The sequence below is a fragment of the Opisthocomus hoazin genome, chromosome 2, assembly GCF_030867145.1.
Source record: "Opisthocomus hoazin isolate bOpiHoa1 chromosome 2, bOpiHoa1.hap1, whole genome shotgun sequence".
In the NCBI taxonomy this organism is placed as follows: Eukaryota; Metazoa; Chordata; class Aves; order Opisthocomiformes; family Opisthocomidae; genus Opisthocomus; species Opisthocomus hoazin.
The window spans coordinates 5,098,229-5,125,037 of record NC_134415.1 but is presented as its reverse complement, the minus strand read 5'-3'; the positions used below and the strand labels follow the sequence as shown (position 1 = coordinate 5,125,037).

The following is a 26,809-nucleotide window of genomic DNA, read 5'->3' as shown; positions in this document are numbered from 1 at the left end:
TACTGTCTGCACTTGTCTTTTTAAATCAGTTTATGTTTAATGTTGGCCGTATTTATTTTTAAGTATATTTAATACTAATCTTCCACCACTCCCCTTCCCAAACATATAATGAATTTAGTTAAACTATCCACTTACATTCTTAATTAACCACAGGTCACTGGAGGTGAGAAGAGCTTAGGTATTTGGCTTTTGGACATTCATCTGGCTTTAAGCTCGAAGACTTAAGAGACTTTAATTGAGCCAGATTCCCTGGAGCTTTATGAAAGATAGCGCTGTCTGCTGATGCTCTCATTTATCGTACGATCCCAGTGAAGCTCTGCTACTGAGCTAGACGTGGTCTGAGGAGCAGAGAAGAGGACAGGACAGCTTCTGCCCAAACCTGCGCAGAGCTCACAAACACCCTTGGGCTTTGCTCCCCAGAGGCACCTGGACAGTTAGCCCTCAGAAAGGGCTTGTGCTTGAGCTGTCTTGGCCTTGACCAGGGAGTACCTGCTGCGTGTCCTGCCAGGTTGGTCAGCACAACTGGCGTGACCATGGACACACTATGCAAAGAATGGTGGAAATGCCATTTGTCCTGGCGGCCATTCCTGAAGGTACAGAAGAGATGAAACTATTCCCACTTGTGCCTCTGTGTGCCCCAGCAGAACAAGCCACCGACTGGTCCCAAGCTAACATTCAGAAGTATTGAAGATTGTTTGGTAAATAGAGGCGTATTTATATTTTTCAATTTATGACAGGAAGTCCACTTGCGTTTGAACTGCGCAGTTTGATGCTTTGGCATTTTTATTTCTGAAATTTTACCTCTATGACCTCAATCAGCTTTGTATAATCTTCTCGTGCATAGTGGTCTTGCATCTAGAAGTACAGGTACCACAGAGTAAGCAACTCAGCATTTCAGCAGCGAGCACCCAGACTTACTGGGAACCTCATTTTGCTGACTGTGAGGAGAAGCTGGTGTTGCAGGGTGATGTTTTTGCTATTTATCACCATCAGGACTTGTCTACTTCTGAGCCTCCAGTTTCACCAAGGAAAATCTATGTGTCTCCACATCTGCTCCTCTTTCTCCAATCCTGCCTCACCCCAGGGCACCAAGTCATCAATCTTTGCCAGACGTTGGTGTTGAGGGGAGTGTTGCTAACTCACCGTACTCGTTGATCTGACAAGAGCAGATGCATTAAGTACATCAGAGACAATCTGTAAAGAGAGTTTTGGGGAAATCTAGGAGCACAGGGCCAGTGTGGCTTTTCCAACTGCAAGTTGTTTCGTTCCAAAAGCTTTGCAATCTCAGGTCTGTACTATTGGTATTGATGTTTATTGCATGACTGAATTTCTGTTTTTTTCAAACTCTGGCCTCATTCAACCTCAGTGAGCTTGCATGGGTCATTTAGAGTGAAAGCTGGGTTGTAAGTAAACATTGATTGACTGTGTTAGACAAAGAAGAATGAAAAGGAGAACAAATCACATTACATTTGCTTTGGTGACTTGTTCATGTACCTGATTGGTGGACTCTCTATAAGCCCATATCTAAAGCTGATCTCAACAAATAAAGAGCAGGGGCTGGTTTTTCTTTTTACAGAAAGAAAAAGCAATTTGGTACCAAATTAAATGTGCAGAAATGTGACAGGTGCAGTCGCAATGCTTCGGCAGTCGCGTTGACCAGTGGGTCTCACTGATAGCCCTTTGGCGAGAGTCCCACGCTCCCCGGGCTAGCTGACCTCCAAGACACACGCACAGCTCTCGTATGTGCTGGCGTTTTGAGCTTTCCCAGATCCATTTCCTCTGTCCATGCTTTCTTCTCTCTGTTGCTTTTTCTGAGTGCCTCGGCACAAGATTCCTGAGCTCCTTGATGGCCAGCTCAGTGTGTACATCACATTTCCTCAGTTCAGGCTGTGGACACAGGCAAGTGTGTGCTGAAGGTTTGTTTTGTTCAGGTAGCTGGATCTGTAAGATGGAGACTGGGACCAAAACAGGAAAAAGATATATCTACCCTCTACTTTTCTGTTCAGCCTGGAGAAGAGAAGGCTGCGAGCGGACCTAATAAATGTTTATAAATATCTGCAGGGTGGGTGTCAAGAGGATGGGGCCAGACTCTTTCCAGTGGTGCCCAGCGACAGGACAAGGGGCAATGGGCACAAACTGAAGCAGAGGAAGTTCCAGCTGAACATGAGGAAGAACTTCTTCCCTCTGAGGGTGACAGAGCCCTGGCCCAGGCTGCCCAGGGAGGTTGTGGAGTCTCCTTCTCTGGAGATATTCAAGACCTTCCTGGACGCGGTCCTGTGCAGCCTGCTGTGGGTGACCCTGCTTTGGCAGGGGGTTGGACTGGGTGACCCACAGAGGTCCCTCCCAGCCCCGAACATTCTGTGATTCTGTGATTCCAGTGACACCATAAAGATGCCCAGGCACTTCCCCATCGTATGTGTGACTCTCACGCTTCGGGCCAAAATTCACACTGCCCCTGGGCGGGGGGAACAACAGCACTTTGCCATATGAAAACAGATCCTAATCCTAGAGGTCATTCCTCTTTCCATAATTAAAAGGGACTCGTAAAACACACCCTCCCCCCAAAAATTCTGCTCTTTTTTTTCGACGTTGTGCTTTACATGGACACTCCCTGAAAGCCTCCCGTCAGTCTTCTGAGGAGATTTTTGCAGGGTTTGGAGAGGCTAGTGGTTTGTTCAGAGGGGAGGGGATGTTGTCTTGCACTTTATGAACTTCAGGAATTAGATTTTCATCCGCTTTGGGGGGGGGAGGGGGGTGTCTCAGAAGTGGGGAGGACCCAGCGAATGCCTCCTGAGAAGGTTGACTGGTTAGCTAACGTGGCAGGAGCGTGGATGGCTGATACAGCCCTGTCTTCTGCCAGGCTCATCTCACTGGAAATACACAGGCTAGCAAAGACAAACGAACCCCAAGCTTAAAATGGTCCTCTTCAAGAAATCTCACTGCCTCTGAATTCCTCGTTTTCAGGTTGTTGACTCTTGCAATGTCACATTTCTGTTACTTCTCCAGACACAGTGTCTCCTAGAGAAAAGTCTGAGCTTTCCATGTGAAAAAAAACAAGCAGGTTTTTATTTATGACACCCTCTGAATCATCCTTAAATATCAAGGAATAGGAGCAAGGCTTTTTTTACTCTTTTCACATAAAAACCTCCAAGAGCTACTTTACAAAGCTCTTTTGTTTCAGGCCACAGTCTTTCCTCTGGGCTACCAACCATCTGTGTTCACGGTGGTGGTGGGTGATGCCAGCGGGAAGCCGTGGTGGCTTCTGCACTGTGTATCACAAGTGCGATGTTGACTTTTGTGTCCCTTCCAAAGCGGGGGTGAAGCCTTAGCCCTGTCACACTCTGGCGTCCGTTTGCCCGCAGACTGCTCGTTACACAAAACGTTAACAGTCCTTTTTTATCCAGAGAGGTAAAATAGGACAAAAGGAGCAGCTCAAGGGTTTAGCTCTCGCGCAGACAGAGGGAGGTAAATAAACTGGAGGCTCGACGTGGAGCAGATAAAAGAAGAGCTTAGAAGAGCTAAGTCAATGAACGCTCGGAGCACTCAGCTGTTTGCATTATGCGGTGGAGCTCTGCAGAAGTGATCCTCAGCAGTGAAATTCACCCTTGGGGAGAAGACCAGGCGAGGTCTGCGCATCACATATCCCACTTAACCTGTGCGATTCCAGTGATGCGTGAGATACAGAATCACAGAATGAATCACAGAATGTTCGGGGTTGGCAGGGACCTCTGTGGGTCACCCAGCCCAACCTCCTGCCGAAGCAGGGTCACCCAGAGCAGGCTGCACAGGACCACGTCCAGGCAGGGCTTGAATATCTCCAGAGAAGGAGACTCCACAGCCTCCCTGGGCAGCCTGTGCCAGGGCTCCGTCACCCTCAGAGGGAAGAAGTTCTTCCTCGTGTTCAGCTGGAACTTCCTCTGCTTCAGTTTGTGCCCATTGCCCCTTGTCCTGTCGCTGGGCACCACTGGAAAGAGTCTGGCCCCGTCCTCCTGACACCCACCCTGCAGATATTTAGAGGCATTTATTAGGTCCCCTCGCAGCCTTCTCTTCTGCAGGCTGAACAAGCCCAGCTCCCTCAGGCTTTCCTCGTAGGAGAGATGCTCCAGTCCCCTCATCATCCTCGTGTCAGATCTCTCCAGAAGACCGAATTTTCACTCTTTATTTTCCAGCGAAGGGCGAGCGGTGAGAGTTTAGCTGTACTGTTTATTTTTATTTTGAAGATGCTGGTCTGGTCAACAGCCTCTTGGTGTTTCTCCCGGGCAAGTCACTAAAAAGGCATGTTGGTAGATAACTTTGCACCCATAATTTCTGAGAGGAGAGAGCCAAAAGCAGCCTCCTGTGGTGCAGAAGCTCCCTTTGCTACTTGAACCAAGGGAGTGAGATAAAATCTGCAAACGGATAGTTCCTTTTAAGTAGGGCTGCCATAGAGATAACATATCCAAGGTGGTTTTGATGAAAAACTGGAGGAGGGCGAGTGTTAGATTAGTTTAGAAAAAACCCAGCTCTGTTGTGAAGAATTGTTTTGCTGCTGTGGGTGGAGTTCAGGCTCTATCTCGCCGCCGTGCTGGGAGCAGCGGCTGCTCTGCTGGTTAATAACCCAATTCTTCATTAACGAGCTGGGCTTCCTGGCAGCACTGCATCTCCCATGCCGTCCCGCGGCCCAAGACACCCCCTGCTCCCTCTCTGCTTTTGGGGACAGCGGGGGCAAAGCACTCGAGCGTGGAAAAACCTCTTCCAGCCCGTGACCCCTAGGAAGGAAACCGGGTGTGAGGCCCCCAGACTGTAGTTCTTAGGAGGCACCAGAAGCGTGTCCAGATACGTTTCTGTCTACATATTTCAGCCAAATGATTTGTCTAACCGAGTAGTGATGTCTTGTTGTATCATTTTTACTGCCTTTTGTTTCAAGGAAGGGAACGGAGCCTCTTCCTAACGAATATTGACCCCGCTGCGAGCGGAGGCGGGTGCGCGGTCGCCGCGCTGCTCGTGGCGCGGGCTGACGGGGTAGGGCAGAGCTACGCTAACCTGCTCCCAGTTCCCATTACAGTGCCGCCCGTCCCGCTGCTGCAGCTGGAGAAGTGCTGCACCAGAAACAACAGCGTGACGTTGGCCTGGAGGATGCTGCCATTGAGCCACAACCCGGTGGAGGGTTACATCTTGGAGCTTGATGATGGAGACGGTGGCCAGTTCCGAGTGAGAATTTCATTCAGCGTTTGATTGTGTTTCTTTGTATGGGAGTCTCCTCAGGCTACGGATTTGTGTCTGTCTGAGGGTGGGGAAGGTACAGGGGGTCAGAACGTCCCTGCTTGCGTCGCGTGGGTGTAGAAAGCCCTGGGTGCAGATGCTGCTCGACAGAAGGACCCCCAGCTTGGGTCGGAAGCTTGGTTGACATTACTCTCAGGGCTTTGGCAAAGAGGGCCTTGAGGTTCTCCTGGAGTGTACCAGAGTGGAAAATCCCATGCTAGCCTACAGGAGCTGGAAGTGGTTCATTCCACAAATCAGATATTTCTTTGAAGCCCCTACTGCTGTCTGTCCATAGCACCCCATTTCAACAGCTGAGATCCTTGGTCCGGAAATGCAACTCAGTCTTTCCTGGTTTTCTGAGTAAAAATGGGATCCTGCATAAAAATACAGGATTTCTAAATCCTTTTCTGGGAGCGGGTGAGGCCAGGCGGGTGGAAGCTTTCCTCAGACTCGCTGCGGTGGGGTTGGTAAGCATGGGGAGGCATCCCGAGCGCTGTCCTTCCAGACCCTCGGGGTGATGCCGCAGCTGCTTGCTCCCGGCTGCAGGCGCAGGGTGCTTCTAGGCTCCCGTCCTTTCTTGCCACGTCCCGATAAACAAACTGCAGGAACGGTTCCGTCAGCTTTCTGCCAGGCAGGCTTCAAGCTCCTGTTGCTTTAGGTCCAGGCTGGTCCATTGCATTCCCTAGCGGCCAGTGCCTGGAAAGCAGCTGGAGATCGCTGTTGGAGCACAGCTGCTCTCCTCGCAAATGGGACATCTTGCCAAAAGCATGTGATGGCATTTCTCTGGGAGCTGCAAACTGGCTTCTTGCTGGAAATGTAAAGGTTTCTCAAGCTGAAAATGGCCTGGCACGGGTCCACCTAAGGAACTGCCTCCCTTCCCAAACCGCTATGCCCATAGCCAGCAAAGGCTCCTGACTTGGACCCCCCTCATTAGAAGAAACAGCAATATTGGCAGGGCATTGTGAAGAGGGCACTGTGTTTGTGGATGGTCTCCTCAGTTCCTTGGCCCAAGTATCATTTCACGTGGGTTTAAAGAGGCTGGTCTGCACTACTCAAAGTGTGGAAAGGTACCTCTGTGAACAGCTGCTGGCAGCTGCTGATACAGTTAATATTATTATTGGTGTGTGATGGATGAAGAGTTAGGAACAAGGTGTTAGGAATTCCAGTGTCCTGGATAAACCTTTCCAAGTGCTGTTCACATCTGAAGAAATACTTGTGAATAAACAAGATTTCAGGGTCGTGGATATCCAAAGCCTGTTGGGGGGAGGGGTTGTAACTGGCAAAGGTTTTAGGACTGCCAGCACTGCCATGCAAGGTTTTGGATTGAAAAAGATACAAAACCATCTCAGTCCTTAAAAATCTGGGGTGACAGCTTCTCAGGGGAACGCTCTGCTTGCTGTGGTAGAAACACCCTCGGTTTTACCCGTGGAAAGCCAAACAGCAGGCTTCTCAGCAATGCCATTTCAGTAAGAGTTCGCCGATCCTTTTCGTGAAGGATTGTATATCTGAAAGCAACGCCCCTGACTGCACTTTATCGGTATTCGGTGGGTGGATTTAAAGCACAGGGTTTGTCTCCCATCATAGCAGAGAGCATCAATCTGAATAAACACAAGCAGTGACCGGCGGTAAAAATATGAAATGGATTAGAAAATGTGAGAGTTTGTCCCACAAATACAACTTTTTGCACAGACAGCATATGTTATAACATGGAGATAAGTTCAGCTATTCTATTAAAGCTCTTCTTTCTTTCCATGAAAGACCATCAGCTGACTCAGGAGCCAAAAGATTTTGTTATTTGTAGCAGCCACCATGGTAGCAAAGTGGACAAACACATGGCCGGCTGTAAACTGAAGTAATCCCTTTCTTATTCATCACATGCTTAATTCGCTTTAGGTTCATATCACAGAGCCTTAACCAACAGGACTGCTCTTAGGCATATACTCAAGTGTCTTAACTGAACTGGGGCCTGAGTGGTCTGATTAGTCACAGCCGTAAGCTTGTTTGGGCCTTTGCTACCATAAATCTACAGATTTCAAAGAATCAGAGAAATTAGAGGTGGAAAGGAATTGTGGCTTTCAACCCACTGCCAAGACAGGATTTTCTCCTTCTCTGTTATTGTCCGTTCAGTTTTCCAACAAAGATGAGATTCCTAGGCTTCTTTCAGTTCACCACAGGCTGTATAATCTGGCTGATCCTCTGCATTAGTCTGCCTAGATGTTCCTCCTCATGAAATATTTCACATTACACAAGTGCTTGCTGTTCAGTAAATCTTTGCAGACTGTTATGATATCTCTGCCGTCTAATTGTTGTTCCATCACATGATGTGTGTGATCCTGATCTTTAGGAGATCAGTTTCTTCTGGGTCTGCGCTTGCAGGTTTCCAAATTGTAGTTTAGCACAGGCCTGAGATGACATTTCCAACAGAATAAAGCTGTGCTTACTTGGATTTTTAATTCCTCGACGCCCCTCCTTTTTGGTCCTGCGTAAATATAAGAATGGCCACGGTGGGTCAGACACTGGGACTACTATCCAAAATAGTGTTTAGGAGCAGAGGATAAGAATTAAGATCTTTCTGTGTTGCCCTTTGTTGCTGTACCCTTCCAGCTTCCGCTTCACCTTAGTGTCTCCACTGCTAACCGCCCTTGATGTCTCCACTGCTGTGGCTGTAACAGCGTAGCTTCTGCATCCTGGGAAGCAGTGAGGAGTTGTTCTCTCGTGGCTTGTGTTTAGAAGTCTTGACATGATCACGAGGCACATAGAAACAGTTAAATTTTGTCCCTCTTTCTCTCCCTCCTTTTTGTTTTGGAACGTTCAGGAAGTGTATGTTGGCAAGGAGACTCTCTGCACCATCGATGGCCTTCATTTCAACAGCACCTACAATGCCAGAGTCAAAGCTTTCAACTCGTCGGGGGTTGGTCCTTACAGCAAGACGGTTATTTTGCAGACGTCGGATGGTGAGTTGGGCTTTTGCCAGCTTCTAAGTGAAAAGCTGCAGGTCTCAGCGGCAGGACGCTTGCATCCCTGTGTACCCCCTCATATCTTTGGCACTTAGTGGCACGGAGATTGTGGATCACCTGAGCGGAGAGGCCAGGAACTGACTGTGCACAGGGGCTGAGCTCTCCTCGTAGCACTTAGGGGGATTTTCCGTTATCAGTAACACCTCAGGTTTCAAGTCATGCAGTTTTGTTTGGCTGTAGAAGTCTGGGGTCTAGCTAAGATTCTTATTAGCTTTAGCATACAGAAGCAGTTACGCAACACACGGGATATTTTTGTGCCACGCTGTCTCCACTTCTCCTTATATCTTTGCCATTTGCCTTTTTCTTCGCTACTGCTTCCATTTCACAGCAAGGTTTGATAATACAGCGATGGGAATTCGTGCTTGTTCCTCTGTAATTATACTTGACATCCGTACGGGCATTAGAAGAAGTTCATCTTCATTAATGATATTGTAATGAATCGAGAAGTGCATGCTATTATCACTTCCACTTTCATGCTGTGTTGCCAAAATAGGCCAGTATAAAATATTTATACTTTAAGTGCTTTTCCTGTTTGTTTGGGGTTTTTTTTTTTTCCTTCTTTTTTTTTTTTTCCCTTTTGATAAACTGGTGAAGTCCTAACCAGCACGGACACAGTGGAGCTCCATTTCCAGTAAAGACAGCCCTGAACCAATCCACCTGTGTGAGCAGCTTCCATGTCACGGAGGAGCCTTTGTCCCCTCAATGACTTTCTTGTTACTGTGTGAGAACAGAGAGTCACTGCCCTTGGCAGCTTACGTTCAGAGGAGCAATATAAGGTGCTTCTGAGCTGAAAACCGGTAGGGTGCTGGCTCAGAGCAATCTTGTGTAGCTGCCTACAGTAACGAGGAAAGATCGTCTTTATTACCTGAAAGCGCAGAACCTCATTCTCCTAATTGAAGTCAAGCGGATGGCGCGTGCACGCAGCCAATTCCTGCCTTTCCTTTTCCCCTTCCGCAGTGGCGTGGTTCGCCTTCGACCCCTCCTCAGCTCACAGAGACATCGTCCTGTCGAACGACAACCAGACCGCCACCTGCAACAGCTACGACGACCGGGTTGTTCTTGGCACAGCGGCCTTCTCCAAGGGCGTGCATTACTGGGAACTGCACGTGGACCGCTACGACAACCACCCGGACCCAGCCTTTGGCATCGCCAGGATTAACGTCGTCAAGGACATGATGCTGGGCAAGGACGACAAGGCCTGGGCCATGTACGTTGACAACAACCGCAGCTGGTTCATGCACTGCAATTCTCACACCAATCGGTAAGCGCCGCTTGCGTGCTTTTCGCGTTATTGATGGCTTTTTCAGCTTCGCGTCGGAGGAAGGGGTCTCAGCAAGCCATCTAGTCCATCTCCCTGCTAAATGTAGTCATTAATTCCGTCTTAAAAATCACTAGTGACAGCGATTGCACCTCAGCGATCTGCGTTGGTGTTTGTTATCCTTTCTGTTAGCAGTTTTTTCCTGAGATCTAGCCTGAGAGAGTTGGGCTTGTTCAGCCTGGAGAAGAGAAGGCTGCGGGGAGACCTGATTGCAGCCTTTCAGTACTTAAAGGGAGCCTATAGGAAAGATGGGGACAATCTTTTTAGTAGAGACAGCAGTGACAGGACGAGGGGTAATGGTTTTAAACTAAAACAGGGTAGGTTTAGGCTGGATATAAGGAAGAAATTCTTTACAATGAGGGTGGTGAAACACTGGAACGGGTTGCCCAGAGAGGTAGTGGAGGCCCCATCCCTGGAAACATTCAAGACCAGGTTGGACAGGGCTCTGAGCAGCCTGATCCAGTTAGCGGTGTCCCTGCTCGCTGTGGGGGGGTTGGACTAGATGACCTCTAAGGGTCCCTTCCGACCCAAAACTTTCTATGACTCTATGATTCTAAATCCCCTCCCTGCTGTGATTTAAGCCCCTTACTGCCCGTTCCACCCACGGCGTCAGCAGACAGGAGCGCAGCGCATGGGGACGCTGGATTTCTCTCTCGTCGCTGGACGAGCGCAGGGAGAAAGGGGTCGATTCTCTTCCCGAGGAGGAATCTTGGCTGCAGGGTTGCACAATAATTAGCCAAAGCGCTGGTGATCGCCTGTCCGAAGTGCAGGTGTTGACTGCCAGTCCGGAAAGCTGATCAGAGGTGATTAAAGGTAACACCTCGGGTGGTCTGGACGCAAGGGACTGGAGGGCTAAGTGACAGCTTCCGTCCAACTGAGCCGTTGTGCTACGGGAACTGAGATCCTGGAGAAGATCGCCACTGAAGGGCGCGATTCAGGATCCTAAGTCCCTTGCTTAGTTTGGAAAACGGTGTCTTTGTGTACCTGCTCCATCACGAGGGGGGACCGATGGACGAATCAAGTGACTGACCAAAAATACGTAGTGGGGCTGTGGCAGAGCGGGAATCAGTTCCGATTTAGTTTTCTGCTGGCTGTCCCAGCAGGTCTTCCGCACTCGCTGGCTCGGATGTTGTTTCTGCTATGCCAAATGCTTAAAAAAAAGTCTTGCAGCGATTTTTAAAATGCTCAAATGCAGGTGTTACCTCCTTAAATAGAAAAGTTCATGCCAACATGCACTCAAATGCTTAAAAGAAAGGCTTGCAGCGATTTTTAAAATGCTCAAATGCAGGTGTTACCTCCTTAAATAGAAAAGTTCATGCCAACATGCACTGTATCCTAAAGCTGGTTGTGATGTTTCTCACTGTTGTAGAGACAGCAGTGACAGGACGAGGGGTAATGGTTTTAAACTAAAACAGGGTAGGTTTAGGCTGGATATAAGGAAGAAATTCTTTACAATGAGGGTTGTGAAACACTGGAACGGGTTGCCCAGAGAGGTAGTGGAGGCCCCATACCTGGAAACATTCAAGACCAGGTTGGACAGGGCTCTGAGCAACCTGATCTAGTTAGTGGTGTCCCTGCTCGCTGCGGGGGGAGTGGACTAGATGACCTCCAGGGGTCCCTTCCGACCCAAAACTTTCTATGATTCTGTGATTCTATGTTTCCTGTAGAATAGCCATTTGCACTCTAGAGCATACTTGTATTTTAAGTAAGTGTACTGCAATTGCTGGGAATTTTTGTTTGAAGCATAGTTTGATTTTGCAGTTCATTACAGACAGGTGGAAGAACGTTGTAGCAGGATCAAAAGCTACCTGAAGTCAATTAGAACATTTTCCGTGTCTCCAAAGACCTGAGATCATGTCCTAAGAAAATACAGAGTAAAACAACATCAGTATAATAAATTTATCAAGAGGTTCTCTGTCCCTTTAACATCTTGATTTGATTTAGGGCGGAAATAATCTTAAGCTGTATTAATTTTAATGCTCTGTGAAACAGCTTATGTTTTCTGGAAAAAAGCTGGCAACCATTCTGCATAGTACTGTCCCAGAAACCTACTTTATGGATTTGGTCCTCGGCGTGCTCCTCCCGGAAAGCAGCACACGAGCTAAGCCGAAGCTTTTCTTCTGGGAAGCACAAACAATGGAAACACTTTGGATTTCCAATCCTCCCTCTTAAACAGGAGAGCGGAGTGCTTTTTGTTGATGATAGTTTCCCAGTTTCCACTAGGTAAAACACAAAGGCTCTGCAGGCACATCCCAGGCGTGGGTAGACCCGTGGAATATCTGCTCAAGTCTAGTACGCCCGCAAAGGGCATGGAGTCTTACGAAATCACATGCACTCCAATGAAATTAGGTCTAGGCTTTATATTTTCAACCGTGACTGTCAAGTAGGTCAGTTTTTTAACTCATTAGCTGTATTAGTCTTGTGGAAGCAGTTGTTGCTGCCTAGTTGTTTTTCCCCACTGGAGACAAGTGCATGACCGCACAGTATCCCAGTCTGAAGGAAATTTATTGTCAGCTTTTAGCCTCTTGGATATTACTGCGGTGGAAGTTACATCTTAGTTATCATTTCACGCTTCCTGATCTCCATGAGAATAAATTAGGGCAATAAATAAATGACTAGCTTCAAGGATAAGCTGAGGTAAAGCCTGAAAGATCTGTTCACGAGACCTGTCACGTTTAGAGTACGTTCCTGTTCCTCTCGCTCACATCATGCAGAATTGGACCGGTCTGCAGCCTTAAAAACTAGCGTCACTTCTGTAACACTAGAAGAAGAGGCATGAACAGAAGACTGTAATGCTATCAAAAACTGAGGGGACCTTCGAGAATTTGAGGAACTACTGGGGAGAGTCCAGCGGAGGGCTGCGAGGATGAGGAGGGGACTGGAGCATCTCTCCTACGAGGAGAGGCTGAGGGAGCTGGGCTTGTTCAGCCTGGAGAAGAGAAGGCTGAGAGTGGACCTTAGAAATGCCTGTAAATATCTGCAGGGTGGGGGTCAGGAGGACGGGGCCAGACTCTTTTCAGTGGTGCCCAGCGACAGGACAAGGGGCAACGGGCACAAACTGAAGCAGAGGAAGTTCCAGCTGAACAGGAGGAAGAACTTCTTCCCTCTGAGGGTGATGGAGCCCTGGCCCAGGCTGCCCAGGGAAGTTGTGGAGTCTCCTTCTCTGGAGATATTCCAGACCCGCCTGGATGCGGTGCTGTGCAGCCTGCTCTGGGTGACCCTGCTTCGGCAGGGGGGTTGGACTGGATGACCCACAGAGGTCCCTTCCAACCCCTGCCGTGCTGGGATTCTGTAATAGGTTGAGCAAACTGGTTAAGAAAACACTCAGGGCTTATTGTTGCACACAGAAATAAAAATGTGCAGGACTGTGAGAAAAGAGGTGCGAGAAGTGGGATTTACTTGAACGAAAGTGATGCATATCTTCAGAACTGAATTATCATTTAATGAACGCCTTGCAGAAGTTTGCTCCTGAAACTTTGACTCTCCCCACCTCTCCTGCTAAAGGAAGTGACCAGGACAGTAGTCCAGAAAGCACCGGAGTCCTCCAAGTACTGTTCCCAAGGAAATGGTGGGATGCCTGGGAAGAGCCTCAGAAGTCCAACCTCCCTGGCAGCAGCCTGGCAAGTGTCCCCTGCTTGCCTCTGCCCCGGCTTCGTCCTGCCAGAGCTGGTTGCTCGCTGTGGAGAGGTGGCAGCTGAGGAACAGAGCGATCTGCTGCTGAGGTGCTGCGAGACTTGCGGCAGCGAGGAAGGGAGAGGGTCCCCATCCTTCTGCTCCACTCCCGCGCCTCCGTGGAGGGGCCTCAGCCGGGTCCTGCCCTCGCCTTGGGTGGGCTCTGCAGGCAGCATCTCTCTCTTCTTCAGCGGGTCCGTCCCCAAGCACTGCCCAGGGGTTGCTCAATGTCACTGTGCAGCACGCAGCTCATCAGCCCACAAGCAGCAAATTAGTTTATCATCTAGGAAAAAGCAGAATAATCTCAAGAAGGCAAAGCTGCTGTTTCTTTTTTTCCCTAAGAGAATCAAAGTCATTTAAAGGATGTCATAAAATCTATTTTAAGACACTGCAGGATACAAAACGTGGTGCTCTACAATCGACGCTGTTCCTAAAGAGAGGAAAACCATAGTGTAATCTATCTGTAAATAGCTCTAGATCATAGCACTGTTGCTTCCCACAATCTCATAAAGAATTTTATGATTGAGTGCTTTTAATCAAAACAGTCTGGATAGTAAGGTGCTGAGGATAGGTAAGCATCTTCACTTTTGTTGGAAAAGAATCTCCTTTATGGTTTTGGAGACGAGCTGAAAGAGAAACCTATTAATGCTGATAGGACCAGCAAGCAAACACAAGGAACCTGAGAACAGTAAAGTTGACATCTAACGCATCTGAGAGCCCAGTTCGTGCTTCTCAGCTGTACTATTATTGTTTGGAGAGCTTTAAATGGAGAAGTCAGAATACCATTTCCATCGCTGTCAGAGCTAACACAGCCTGCTGTAGGTGACCCTGCTTCGGCAGGGGGGTTGGACTAGATGACCCACAGAGGTCCCTTCCAACCCCTACCATTCTGTGATTCTGTGATTCTGTAATTTGCCTTCGGAGGAAGGGCCGTGTGCCGCTTGCAGTCCAAAAGAAACCAGTTTATGACACCTAGTGGGCAAGAGAAAATGTCTTACCCTGCGCTATAGTCTTCCTAATCTTCCCATAGTCTTCCTAATCGTATTTTGCTCCCTCCCCCCTCCCTTTTTTTTTTTTTTTTGATGTTTTGCCTACCGATCGTGACAAATTTTATGTTGAAATTGCATTAATCTTGTGAATGTGTAGTGCCTGAGGGGAGCGCGTGGGACAAAAGACAGCTGCTTCCTTTCCTACTGCAAATGATTTGAAATCTGATTTAGCCCGAACGAATTGCGCCAGGCTGTAAACCCATCGCAGAGCCCCCGTGGTATTAGCAGGGTAGCAGTGCCTGTGGCCAGTCTGTGTATCTAGTAGGTTTTTTTGTTCGGTGCTCTTTAAAGTAATACTGGGTCTGACTAACCCCCAAATCAAAGTGCATCAATGTCAAACCGCTCGAGCGTGTCCTGGCTGGCTGAGCCTGTCCTGGCAAGCGCTGATACCATGGTAGCTGTCAGCAGCTGCTCCTGACACAACCGATTATCGCTGGTATTAATGGCCGTGCCGGCACGCTTGAAACAGCTCAAGGTCCTATAGCTGAGCACCTTGCCTGTCGGGGAGCTACGTTTGTCCCTAGCCAGCCCCACTGTTCCCCTGCTTCTCCAAAACCAGCATCTCTTAGAATCACAGAATCATTAAGGTTGGAAGAGACCTCTAAGATCATCAGATCCAGCCATCACCCCAACACCACTGTGCCTGCTAAACCATGTCCCCAAGTGCCACAGGGGTTTTTGGAACCCCTCCAGGGATGGGGACTCCACCACTGCCCTGGGCAGCCTGGTCCAATGCCTGACCACTCTTGCAGTAAAGAAATTTTTCCTAATATCTGAACCTCCCCTGATTCAGCTTGAGGCCATTGCCTCTCACCCTATCGCTGGTTACTTGGGAGAAGAGACCAACCCCCGCCTCACCACACCCTCCTTTCAGGGAGCTGTAGGGAGCGATAAGGTCTCCCCTCAGCCTCCTCTTCTCCAGACTGAGCAGCCCCAGCTCCCTCAGCCGCTGCTCATAAATCTCCTCATAATCTCTTGTACCTGTGCTGGCTCCCTGCTCTCTGCAAAGCTGGGTGTCCTTAAGGGAAGCCAAGGTGAGTACTCGAACTGGATGTCTGATCTCGAGCTGCTGGCAGGCGTAAAGGTCAGAAATGAACACCTAGAAAATTAAGCTTTCTGCTTTTTCATTCCCTGCCGCACGTCACTGCACTGTGGCAGGGGAGCTCTGAGGAGCCGTGTCTCCAGGACTCCCCTCCCGCACGCTCAGTCCCGACCGGACCTGCTCACCTGCCCATGAGCTGAGGGGACCTGTTCGCTCTGGACCCCATTTTCAGCTCTTAGATTGCAACTGGAGGAGAGCTGGACCTAATTTCTCTTTAGGATCCCCCCATTAAGCTCTGATGAAGGTGGCACGTATGCTTCAGATAAAGGCGTGGATCAGTCGTTGCCAAATGCCGCGGGGATAATCGTTTCGCCGTGCTGCTCCGCTCTCTGCTTGGTGAGATTGCCTTGTCCTCGAGAGAGCAGCGGCGGTGTAGCCCTCTGCCTTCTCCAGGTGTGGTCTCTTTGTACCTTAGGACCGAAGGAGGAGTTTCTAAAGGTGCCACCGTTGGTGTTCTCCTGGATCTGAACAAGCGCAACCTGACCTTTTACATAAACGGGCAGCAGCAGGGGCCTCCAGCGTTTGAGAACGTCGAGGGTGTCTTCATGCCTGCACTGAGCCTCAACCGAAACGTCCAGGTAAGTCTTCTGCAGTTGAGTCCCACTTACCCTGCTCATCTAAAGGAGAACGTGTGCTACCGGCCGCTGCTGCAGGGGCTGGTAACGTCGTCTGTCGGTGGCCAGTACGGACAGGGGGTCTTGCCTTCTCAGACTGACACCTAGGCTACGAACGCTTTTTGGAAAGCTGCATTTGGCCTTCTGCCTTGCCTCAAAGCTCCAAGGAGTAATGCTGTAAAAACAAGTACCTGCACGCACTAATTCCTACGCTGACTTTGCTGCAATGCTCCGCTTGGAGAGCAGCGGTGCTGTGGCTTCCTCTGCCGATCACGTGAGTGTCCTAATTCCTCTTAGATCTTATATTTGGAGATTATTAACATTGGCAAGAGACAGAAATGTGAGCAGCACAGTGGTAAGTAGAGCAAAGACAAGGTAGGTCAGAGAACTGGTGCAACAGAGACCCAGTCAGCCATCATTCCTGCTCTTTCTGAATTCTGGAGATTGCTCACTGTTCTCGAGAGGATCTCCTCTTGGAGGAACCCTCTTTAAACATAACGCCTTTTTACTTCAAGGCCACTGCATATGGCTAGGAACGGGATGTCGTGTAAGGGAGAACCTATGGAACCACCCAGGAGCCTGAGGACTGAAAGAGGTCAGCTTAGGTCAGGCAGGACCGTTGCAGCTGGGGTGGAACCTTCATCGTTTAACAGACCCAAACTGAAACCAGAAACCTTGCATGACCTTGTTAGTACGTGAACATTCAGCATTAGTTACAGAATCATAGAATCACATAGTGGTAGGGGTTGAAATGGCCCTCTGTGGGTCACCCAGTCCAACCCCCCTGCCAAAGCAGGGTCACCCACAGCAGGCTGCACAGGACCACGTCCAGGCAGGGTGTTGAATATCTCCAGAGAAGGAGAATCCATGACCTCCCTGGGTAGCCTGTGCCAGGGCTCCGTCACCCTCAGAGTGAAGAAGTTCTTCCTCGTGTTCAGCTGGAACTTCCTCTGCTTCAGTTTGTGCCCGTTGCCCCTTGTCCTGTCGCCGGGCACCACTGAAAAGAGTCTGGCCGCGTCCTCCTGACACCCACCCTTAAGGTATTTATCGGCATTTATAAGGTGCCCTCTCAGCCTTCTTTGCTGGTGGCATCTCAATCTTTCATAGATTTCATAGGTTTTGTAGCTTTATTGTATTTGGTGCACCAACGTGGAAGGCACAGGCTTTTTTTCTGGGCACCTCACTGTTATATTCAACACAGATTTTTACTCACAGCCTCCCTGCAGGTTTAGCTACTTACATCCTTAAAGTACCTGGCTTGCATTTCTTACCGTGGCCAAGTGAAGGCAGAGTGTGGCCAACAAGGGGAAGGTCTGAGATGAAGCTGGTGTTTACCCTCAGCATGTTTGCTGATGACACCAAACTTGAAGGTGTGGTAGATACACCGGAAGGCTGTGCTGACATTCAGGGAGACCTGGATAGGCTGGAAAGTTGGGCAGAGAGGAATCTGGTGAAGTTCAACAAGGGCAAGTGCGGCGTCCTGCACCTGGGGAGGAACAACCCCATGAATCAGTACAGGCTGTGGCTGACCTACTGGAGAGGGACCTGGGTGTCCTGGTGGACGACAGGTTGACCATGAGCCAGCAGTGCGCCCTGGCTGCCAAGAAGGCCAATGGGATCCTGGGGTACATTAGGAGGAGCGTGGCCAGCAGGTCGAGGGAGGTTCTCCTCCCCCTCTACACTGCCCTGGTGAGGCCCCGTCTGGAGTCCTGTGTCCAGTGCTGGGCTCCCCAGTTCAAGAAAGATGAGGAGCTACTGGAGAGAGTCCAGCGGAGGGCTACGAGGATGAGGAGGGGACTGGAGCATCTCTCCTATGAGGAGAAGCTGAGGGAGCTGGGCTTGTTCAGCCTGGAGAAGAGAAGGCTGAGAGGGGACCTAATAAATGCTTACAAATATCTGCAGGGTGGGTGTCAGGAGGATGGGGCCAAACTCTTTCCAGTGGTGCCCAGCGACAGGACAAGGGGCAACGGGCACAAACTGAAGCAGAGGAAGTTCCATCTGAACATGAGGAAGAACTTCTTCCCTCTGAGGGTGACAGAGCACTGGCCCAGGCTGCCCAGGGAGGTTGTGGAGTCTCCTTCTCTGGAGATATTCAAGACCCACCTGGACAAGGTCCTGTGCAGCCTGCTCTGGGTGACCCTGCTTCAGCAGGAGGGTTGGACTAGATGACCCACAGAGGTCCCTTCCAACCCCTACCATTCTGTGATTCTGTGATTCTGTGATTTGCTGTTGGATGGTGCTCTGGTATGTCTGTGTGGGGATCCTGACCTAGCAGAGATGTCAGGTTATAGAAGGAGCACTAAAATGTTGTGTGCTCTGTCCTGCCAGGACGGTGAAGGTAAAAGGATTTTCTTACACGCAGTACATGGGCTCCACTGTGTGATCCCTCTCCTGAGCGACTCGGGGTCCCTCACACGAAGGTCCCATCCCCCTTGTGCCTAGCAAGCAGCGCTGCTGGAGACCTGCAGCCGGTGGCTGGGTCTGGGGAGAGATGTGGACTCCTGGCTTCTAGATAGACCCCAGGACGTTCAGGAGAGGATGAGGAAGGAGCCCTGTTTGTTTCAGGAGCTCAGCATCATCTCCATTAGTATTCTTGATGACTTAAATCTGGACCTGAAGTCCCACAGCCCTTCCCCTGTCGTTGACTTGCTCTTGGCCTTCACGAAGGCTTTCTGCTGAGGTTGTCCCAGTTTTGAATTTACGCATTTCTTGTTTGCGCAGGTGACCCTGCACACAGGACTGGACGTGCCCCAATGTGTAAAGCAGCCCAAGCTGCCCAACAACTAAGGAAGCCCCTGCCCGACCCTGCGCTGGGTTCTGCAAGCTTTCGCAGTGTCCTTTGGCACTTCTCAGTAGGTCGGTACGAAAGCGTTTCTCTTCCCTGACTTAAAACATCGCCCGGCGTGTTGCTCGCCGAGTACTCCGCTGGTTACAGCTGGCCCACTCCATGTTTAACCCAACGGTCGCAGCGAGCGTACCCGCTGAACTGGCACTCGAGTGTGGATGGTGACCTGAGCGTATCTACACTGCGTCGCAGGCGTGTGTACCCGCTTGTGCACACACACACACGTACGTTGGTAAAGTGTGAGGTTAAATGAGCAGATTTTCTCTCTCAGGATCCGTGCTCAAGAGGTATTAGGGATGCTGGAAAAAATGGGGAAGACTAAGAGTGGGGAACAACGGCCGTTGGAGCAATTTACCAGTAGGTGAGCTGGTAAACCTTGCCACTTGAGGTCCTTAACTGGAGCCAGCGGATGTTCTGACAGCTGAGTGGAGGCTGTGTGCTCAGTTAAAGAATTCCCGGTTGTCCTTTATGCTCAGGGGCTCAAATGACCGTTAATTATTCCTTCTGGCTCTAGACTGCAGTAAACTATGGGTAACCTTCCCCTGGAATTCAGTGGTAGAACTTCTCTCGTGGTCTGCAAGAAGACTGGTTTCCGAACACTGCCAGGTAATAGCTGTGCTCATTTTAGCTAGCACCGTGATCCATGCGGAACTCCGATATGAAAAGTAGAGAGAAAAATATCCTTGATACAGAATCACAGAATCACAGAATCACAGAATGGTAGGGGTTGGAAGGGACATCTGTGGGTCATCTAGTCCAACCCCCCTGCCAAAGCAGGGTCACCTACAGTAGGCTGTAGAGGACCTTGTCCAGGCGGGTCTTGAATATCTGCAGAGAAGGAGACTCCACAACTTCCCTGGGCAGCTTGTTCCAGTGCTCCATCACCCTCAGAGGGAAGAAGTTCTTCCTCATGTTCAGATGGAACTTCCTCTGCTTCAGTTTGTGCCCAACGTTTTAGTGTTCCTTATTTAGGTGTGATGGTGGAGGTGACCACGTGCAGAAGATCTGATAGCGGTTATCAGCACAACTCTTGAAAAACGGTGCAGGGGAGACCCCTTTGAACTGAACTGAGAAGGGATTTATTTAAATATGGTACGTGCAAAGTGTCCCATGCAGAGACGTGCTGCTTCCCAGCCTTGATCCCGATCGGCCCTGGGCAGCTGTAGTTCCAATGTAGCTTTGAGAGCAGAAGCCTTAATTTTCTATTCAATTAGTGTGAGCTAACTAACGTCTCGATCCTACCGAAGCGTTAATGTGAAACCCGTCCCTGCGCATTCTGCTGGGTTGGGACTTACATCTCTTTCCAGACGTACCCGTGTCTGGGCTCTCCCGTGGCAACAGGCAGCAGCAGACTGGAGCTCCCCACAGCCCTGGCACTGTCCCCTGCCTGCGGCTGTCAGAAAACACCGTGATTTGCGTGGAGGCTTCTTTCCCTCTGAACTCCGTTAAGGGGTGCGAGTGTGTGCGTATAGCGGCGGCGCGTAAGGGCAGGGCGCAGCACGCTGTGAGCCCGCGACGTCTCGGACTCCATCCCTCTCATCCTGCGGAAGCGTGGTGCTATCAAACAAGAAAAGCATCAGATCTTAAATCCCATCGATGTGCTATTTCCTTTTTTTTTAAACCCTGCTGCTTATACAAATTTTCCTCTCCAAGCACACGTATATGCACACGCCTATTGCGATCAGACACGCAATTATTAAACCCGAAAACAAATATTCTAACCAAAATCCAGCTTACTGCCTTGCACGACCGCAGCTGCCGGCCCCGCAGCCCGCAGCCCCCGGGCACGGCGCTGCACGGCGGCTCTCGGGTCGACTGGCCCGCAGCCGGAAAGCAGCCTGCCGTCCCGCAGCCAGCCCGCCGCCCCTGCAGAACGGCACTGCGCCGCGGAGACGTCGAGACTGAGACAGGGAATGAAGCCAGCGGCGGGGGAAAAAGCACCATAAGCTGTGGAGAGCGGGAAAGCAGCGGTGCTTTCTTCAAAGTCTGGAATGGATTGTGTGAGTAACCTTGTGGACATCGGTGTAACTGTGCCGCGCTCATCTCCGTTTCTTAAAGAATAACAGTCTGTGTTATAATTTTTGGTTTCATTTAATACCGTATGAACTTGTGCAGGATTTTCTAATTAGCGGGTCTGCTTTAACCTACCTCAGCTAGAACGCTACCGGACCCTGAATTTCCCCTTGAGCGTGCTCTTCTGCGAGCCTAGCGGTTGTAACCATAGCGTTAGCTTGGAGTATTGCCAGTCAGAGCAGTGTGTGGGAACACTGTACAGAAGCTGCACACAGTTTTTTATATCGGGAAACATCCCGTGATAATTTTCATACAGAAGACATTCCGCTTTTACTTGTTGTATCAAAAGCAAAAGGGCGTTGTCTGTTTTGGGACCGAACCTTTGTCTTTACTCCCAGTTTCCGTGAAGGAAACTCCAATGAATTTACATCTTTCCAATCTTCAACCATTGCCAGATGTTTAAAATTAATTCTGAATGGGTTTTGGAAGTGTTTGCAGTACTTGGTTTTGGTTTTGACCATCACTTTGGTAGCAGTTCCCGGTGTGTTGTACCCTGGGGAGAACATGGTGAGGGACACAGGTTACTGATCTCTAGCAGAAATACGGACGGGAGGTGGGGACGTGCTTCAGAGCTGTGGAGAAGCTGCTTTGTCACCCTCTACACATTCCAGCAGTTGTAAAAAGAGGGTACAGACTAGCTACCACTGCAATCTTCTTTTAACCTAGTGGAAATGCAAATAAATAAAAAGAATTCAGTTAGAAGTAGGCAACCTGCATTGGTAAGACTCGTTTAGCTTGGGTCAAAAACTAAACAAAGGCTGCGTGTGTCGGTTGTGTTCACGTTCAAGGACTTGGGTTGGGCACGGCCCATAGCAATAATCCAATTACCCCAACTGAGCGTAGTCTGATGGCTTCAGCTGGATACATTTTGGTAGTTTGATGAAGAGAGATAATGCCTAAGTAGTTAGAATTGTGCTAGGAAACTAATTGCTCCACAGGTGAGTGTTTATGCAGAGCATCCAGGTGGCGGTGGCTGTCTGAACGTAGGCGGAGCGGCATTTTCCCTTTGCAGAGCAGCACCAGGTGGGCAGAAGTGGGGCCCCTTCCACCTCTCTGCTCAGGCTGGAGGTAGCTTGCTTCTCGGCAGGTAGCTCCCCCGAGGTCCGTCTCGTTATAGAATCATAGAATGGTTTGGGTTGGAAGGGACCTGAAAGATCACCTGGTTCCAACCCCCCTGCCATGAGCAGGGACAATTTCCACCAGACCAGGCTGCTCAGAGCTCCATCCAACCTGGCCTTGAGCCCTGCCAGGGAGGGGGCAGCCACAGCTTCTCTGGGCAACCTGGGCCAGTGTTTCACCACCCTCATGGGTAAGAATGTCTTCCTAATATCTCATCTAAATCTGCCCTCTTTTAGTTTAGAGCCATTCCCCCTTGTCCTATCACTACACACCCTTGTGAAAAGCCCCTCTCCATCCTTCCTGTCGGCCCCTTCAGGCACTGGCAGCTGCTCTAAGGTCAGCCCGGAGCCTTCTCTTCTCCAGGCTGAACAGCCCCAACTCCCTCAGCCTGTGGTCATAGTAGAGGTGCTCCAGCCCTGGGATCATCTTTGTGGCCCTCCTCTGGCCCCGCTCCAACACATCCATGTCCTTCCTGTGTTGGGGGCTCTAGAGCTGGACGCAGGACTCCAGGTGGGGTCTGACGAGAGCAGAGTAAAGGGGCAGAATCCCCTCCCTCGACCTGCTGGCCATAATAACCCAACAGTCCACATGTTCTTCATCTACAGCATCTCTTAGGCCAGGTTTTGTTTCCCCTGAATCCCCCCTTCAGCATGGGGTCACCCTTCAGTGCTATGGTCCTTGCAGAAGCTGTGGTGCTGGCTCTCCAGGGAGAACCCAGGGGCTGAAGAGCAGCGTAGACACCCAAGGAGACCACTGTGGATCCTCTTGCTTCCTTTGGAGTCCTTGGGGTACTTGTTCAGCTCTCTGGGACTCCAAGCTGCCCCAGCAGCTGGACCCGTGCAGAGCTGCCCTTCGTGGGACGCTTCTGCTCCGAGGCCAGGCTGCTCCTTCCAAGCAGGAGAGCGGAGCCTTTCCCATGGGATGGATCCCATCCGCTGTGGTACGGAGCCCACACAAGGTAGCTGTAAAGGGACCTGATGTTTTAAAAAAAAACCCAAACCAACCACAAATAAGCAAGCCCTCCTCTAACAAACATAAACCTTGCCTTCTGCCTACACCAATTTGGAACCAGCTTAATAAATAAATATAGCTGCTGAATAAATAACGGCAGGCGAACTTTCTGTCCTCAGGGCAACAAGGGACTCGTAGTTTTCATCCCCCACCTGTGAACCCCAACCTCAGCCTTCTTGAACCCTCTTCCCGGCTCTTTCCGCTGCAAATTTCCCCATGAAGCTCAGTGGGAATAGAGAGGAGCAGCACTGCTGGACTGCCCGGGGCGTGCAACGCTACGCCATTTCCCCTCCCTTCTTCTTCAGCTCCAGCAGAGCTCCCAAGAAGAAGATCTCTTGGTGAGACTTCATAAGCCTCGCTGAGAATCCCTTCACAGAATAGGCAGGCAGGTGGCATTGCCACCTCCCATCTTGCCTATTTAGTTAAGGTACAGAGAGGAGAATATATTGGACCAAACAAACGAACTGGAGCTTACGTAGATCAGAGTTGAAGAGGAAAAGTATTAAATGTAATTTACTATATGCATAACGTTCCACCACGTTGTAAATAACGCCATGAGAGTGTATTGCCGTGGTTTGGTCTTGGCTGGTAATAGAGTTCTGTCGCAGTGCTGTGTCAGCTTTTAGTTTGATTTGGATTTTTCTTTTTTTTTTTTCCCCAAAGTGTAGTTAGCAAAGGCGGCAGAGCGCACCCAGTCCTCTGGTTTCCGAGTTGTTCTAGAGCAAGGAGAAATGCGAGCTGCGGCTTTGTTTTCTTTCTTTCTTATGTAATAATATTTCTTAAGGGAAGAGAGAGATGAGATCAGGGCTAAGCTGCCGCTACCACCGCGTGAAAGCCCCGCGTTGGAGACAGCCAGCGGGCGGTGGTGCGTTTTCAGACCACAGTTCAGATTACCCCGTTCCTGGGAGATGGGAGGCCGAGCACCAACAACCTGGTCACCGCAGCTTCCTGGTGCCACCTCGTGCATCCTTTGCTCACAGACAGACAGGTGAGGAAAGAGAGCTGCTAGGCCTAGGCTGCAGCCCCAGCTTTGCAGCATTCTGCTTAAATAGCAAAGGTGAGAATTCAGCTTTGAACCAGGCAAAAGAGGAGGACCCCAAGCATCTTGGCTAGATCAGCCTTGGAAGTGAGATCACAGTTTCAGGTCACAGAATCACAGAATGTTCGGGGTTGGAAGGGCCCTCTGGGCATCACCCAGTCCAACCCCCTGCCGAAGCAGGGTCACCCAGAGCAGGCTGCACAGCACCGCGTCCAGGCAGGTCTGGAATATCTCCAGAGAAGGAGACTCCACAGCCCCTCTGGGCAGCCTGGGCCAGGGCTCCGTCACCCTCAGAGTGAAGAAGTTCTTCCTCCTGTTCAGCTGGAACTTCCTCTGCTTCAGTTTGTGCCCATTGCCCCTTGTCCTGTCGCTGGGCACCACTGGAAAGAGTCTGGCCCCGTCCTCCTGACACCCACCCTGCAGATATTTTTAGGCATTTAGAAGGTCCCCTCTCAGCCTTCTCTTCTCCAGGCTGAACAGGCCCAGCTCCCTCAGCCTCTCGTCGTAGGAGAGATGCTCCAGTCCCCTCCTCATCCTCGTAGCCCTCCGCTGGACTCTCTCCAGTAGCTCCTCATCTTTCTTGAACTGGGGAGCCCAGAACTGGACACAATGCTCCAGATGGGGCCTCACTAGGTCCTTCAACAGGTTACGGTAACAAGTCAACCCCATTGCAAGGTATAAAGGGCACTTGTCACAGAAAATTATCAAACAAAGATGGAGAGACTTTTTTAAAAAAATTATTATTAATTTAAAAAGTGAGCTGCTTCTAGTTGTTACTGACAACATTTCTGGCGATCCCTCTGCCCGGCCGGCCCTACTGAGCGCTGCACGCAGAGGAGCGGCCGGGGCGGGAGCCCGAAGCACAAATCCATCGCAAGTCAGAGGCGCTCGGTCTCCTCCGGCGCGGAAGCCCGGACGCCAGCCGCCTCGGCGGGACGCGCGCGGCTCCTGCGCCTTTGCACAATACGGGAGGCGGGCGCGCGTGTCGCTGACGGAGGCACTCGGCAGCATCGTCCCCTTCTGTTAAGCGACCTTTTTGTTACATTTGTTATGGCAAAAAGAATTAATTATGAAATTATTTTTATTGCTGATTGGAGGGTTTCTAACATTTGCTTGTGAAGAGGTAGATAGAAATATTCCTGGGCCCCGACTGCATTCCTTCATCCTCCACCTCCCTTAAATGTTGTCAGTAAAAACCCTAACCGTCCTAGGTAGCATGGTGAGAAGACGTTATGTGATGAATATTAAAAATAAATGCATGAGGTAAACCTGCTGTTATTTCTGATTGTTGTATGAAGCATGAATAACACTAATTTAAATGTTGGCAACCAAAAAAGCGCGAAGGAAGAAGAGAACGGTGGTCACTTCTGGTTAAATGAGCGACAAGAAGCTGTTGCTGTGTTTTCTTCTTCACCGTTTTGTTCTTTATCGGCATTTCCCACCGCTTGGACGGACTGGGAGCTGGTGAACTGTACATCTCCGCCGTATGTGTCTGTCACCAGGTCGGGAGGAAAATACCAACTTTTTATAATTTTCTACCGGTAGCAAACGTTTGTATTTTTTGAATTGGAAACAAACTGCTTTTTGTCTTTTGGTCCGACTAAAACTTTGTGTATTATTATAATTGTTATTATTATTACCCTTTTGGAAAACAAAACATATGAGTTTATGCTGTCTTACAGTTTCTAAATAAATTCTTAAAACATTGCCAACAAATTCAGCATCAGTACCCTATTTATTATTAAAAATTCTTATTAAAAAACCAATATGCCCCACTGTAGATGAGGCACTGGCGCAGGACGCGTGCCTGACACCTGCTTTGTTACCGCAGTCAGGAATAACCCGGGGGCTGGAGAAAGCCAGGAGTCCTCCCTCCCGGCATCAGCTCCAGACAGAGCCTGGGCTGGGTGGCCGGGAATTCCTCTCTTCCTCAGCGCAACCCCGTCAGCTCCGGCTTACGCTGGGTGTAGAGTACCCAGGGACGCGTCGTTAAGCCCCAACCCATCTTAGACTCTTTGGGTGGTTTCCCCCACGTCCCGAAATCTGCGACACCGGAGTAGGCAGAGCCTGGAAATCACCGGTAGGATCCGATCGGGAAGCCGTTTGGGCGAGCCTAAAAGAGTGGGCAGAGAGCTTGCCAGGGCGCGAGAGACGCAGCTTCGCCAGCCGGTTCAAAACGCCGCCTGGTCGCGGAGCTGCACGCCTCCCTCCGCAGGGACGCTCAGCCCCGGCAGACGGCCCTCGCTGAAGCTCTGCGACCTTCACAAACGTCCGTTCGTGGAGCAGAATAAAGCTCGCCGACGCGCTAACAGCGGCGCCGGGGTGAGGAACAGAAACATTGGACGAGGGGGTGAAGAGGCCGTCACAGAATCACAGAATGTTCGGGGTTGGCAGGGACCTCTGGGGATCACCTAGTCCAACCCCCCTGCCGAAGCAGGGTCACCCAGAGCAGGCTGCACAGCACCGTGTCCAGGCGGGGCTGGAATATCTCCAGAGAAGGAGACTCCACAGCCTCTGTGCGACAGGACAAGGGGCAACAGGCACAAACTGAAGCAGAGGAAGTTCCAGCTGAACATGAGGAAGAACTTCTTCCCTCTGAGGGTGATGGAGCCCTGGCACTGGCTGCCCAGAGGGGCTGTGGAGTCTCCTTCTCTGGAGATATTCAAGACCCGCCTGGACAAGGTCCTCTACAGCCTACTGTAGGTGACC

The 26,809-nt window shown here is 50.2% G+C and overlaps 1 protein-coding gene across 3 annotated transcripts in view; it reads left to right on the top strand.

Annotated features, from left to right (window-relative positions):
- Window positions 1–25,753, top strand: part of TRIM67 (tripartite motif containing 67) — a 44,685-nt gene extending 18,932 nt beyond the window's left edge. Inside the window, exons 6-10 of one of the 3 annotated variants that reach the window (XM_075412050.1) lie at window positions 5,033–5,190; window positions 8,057–8,195; window positions 9,216–9,519; window positions 15,815–15,977; window positions 18,735–20,258. In XM_075412050.1, the coding sequence (XP_075268165.1) occupies window positions 5,033–5,190; window positions 8,057–8,195; window positions 9,216–9,519; window positions 15,815–15,977; window positions 18,735–18,800 (830 nt within the window). In that variant the 3' untranslated portion in view covers window positions 18,801–20,258. Of the gene's footprint in view, window positions 1–5,032; window positions 5,191–8,056; window positions 8,196–9,215; window positions 9,520–15,814; window positions 15,978–18,734 lie in introns of all 3 variants that reach the window. The other 2 variants (XM_075412048.1, XM_075412049.1) reach the window with 2 other exon arrangements.
- The last annotated feature ends 1,056 nt before the right edge of the window (window positions 25,754–26,809 follow it).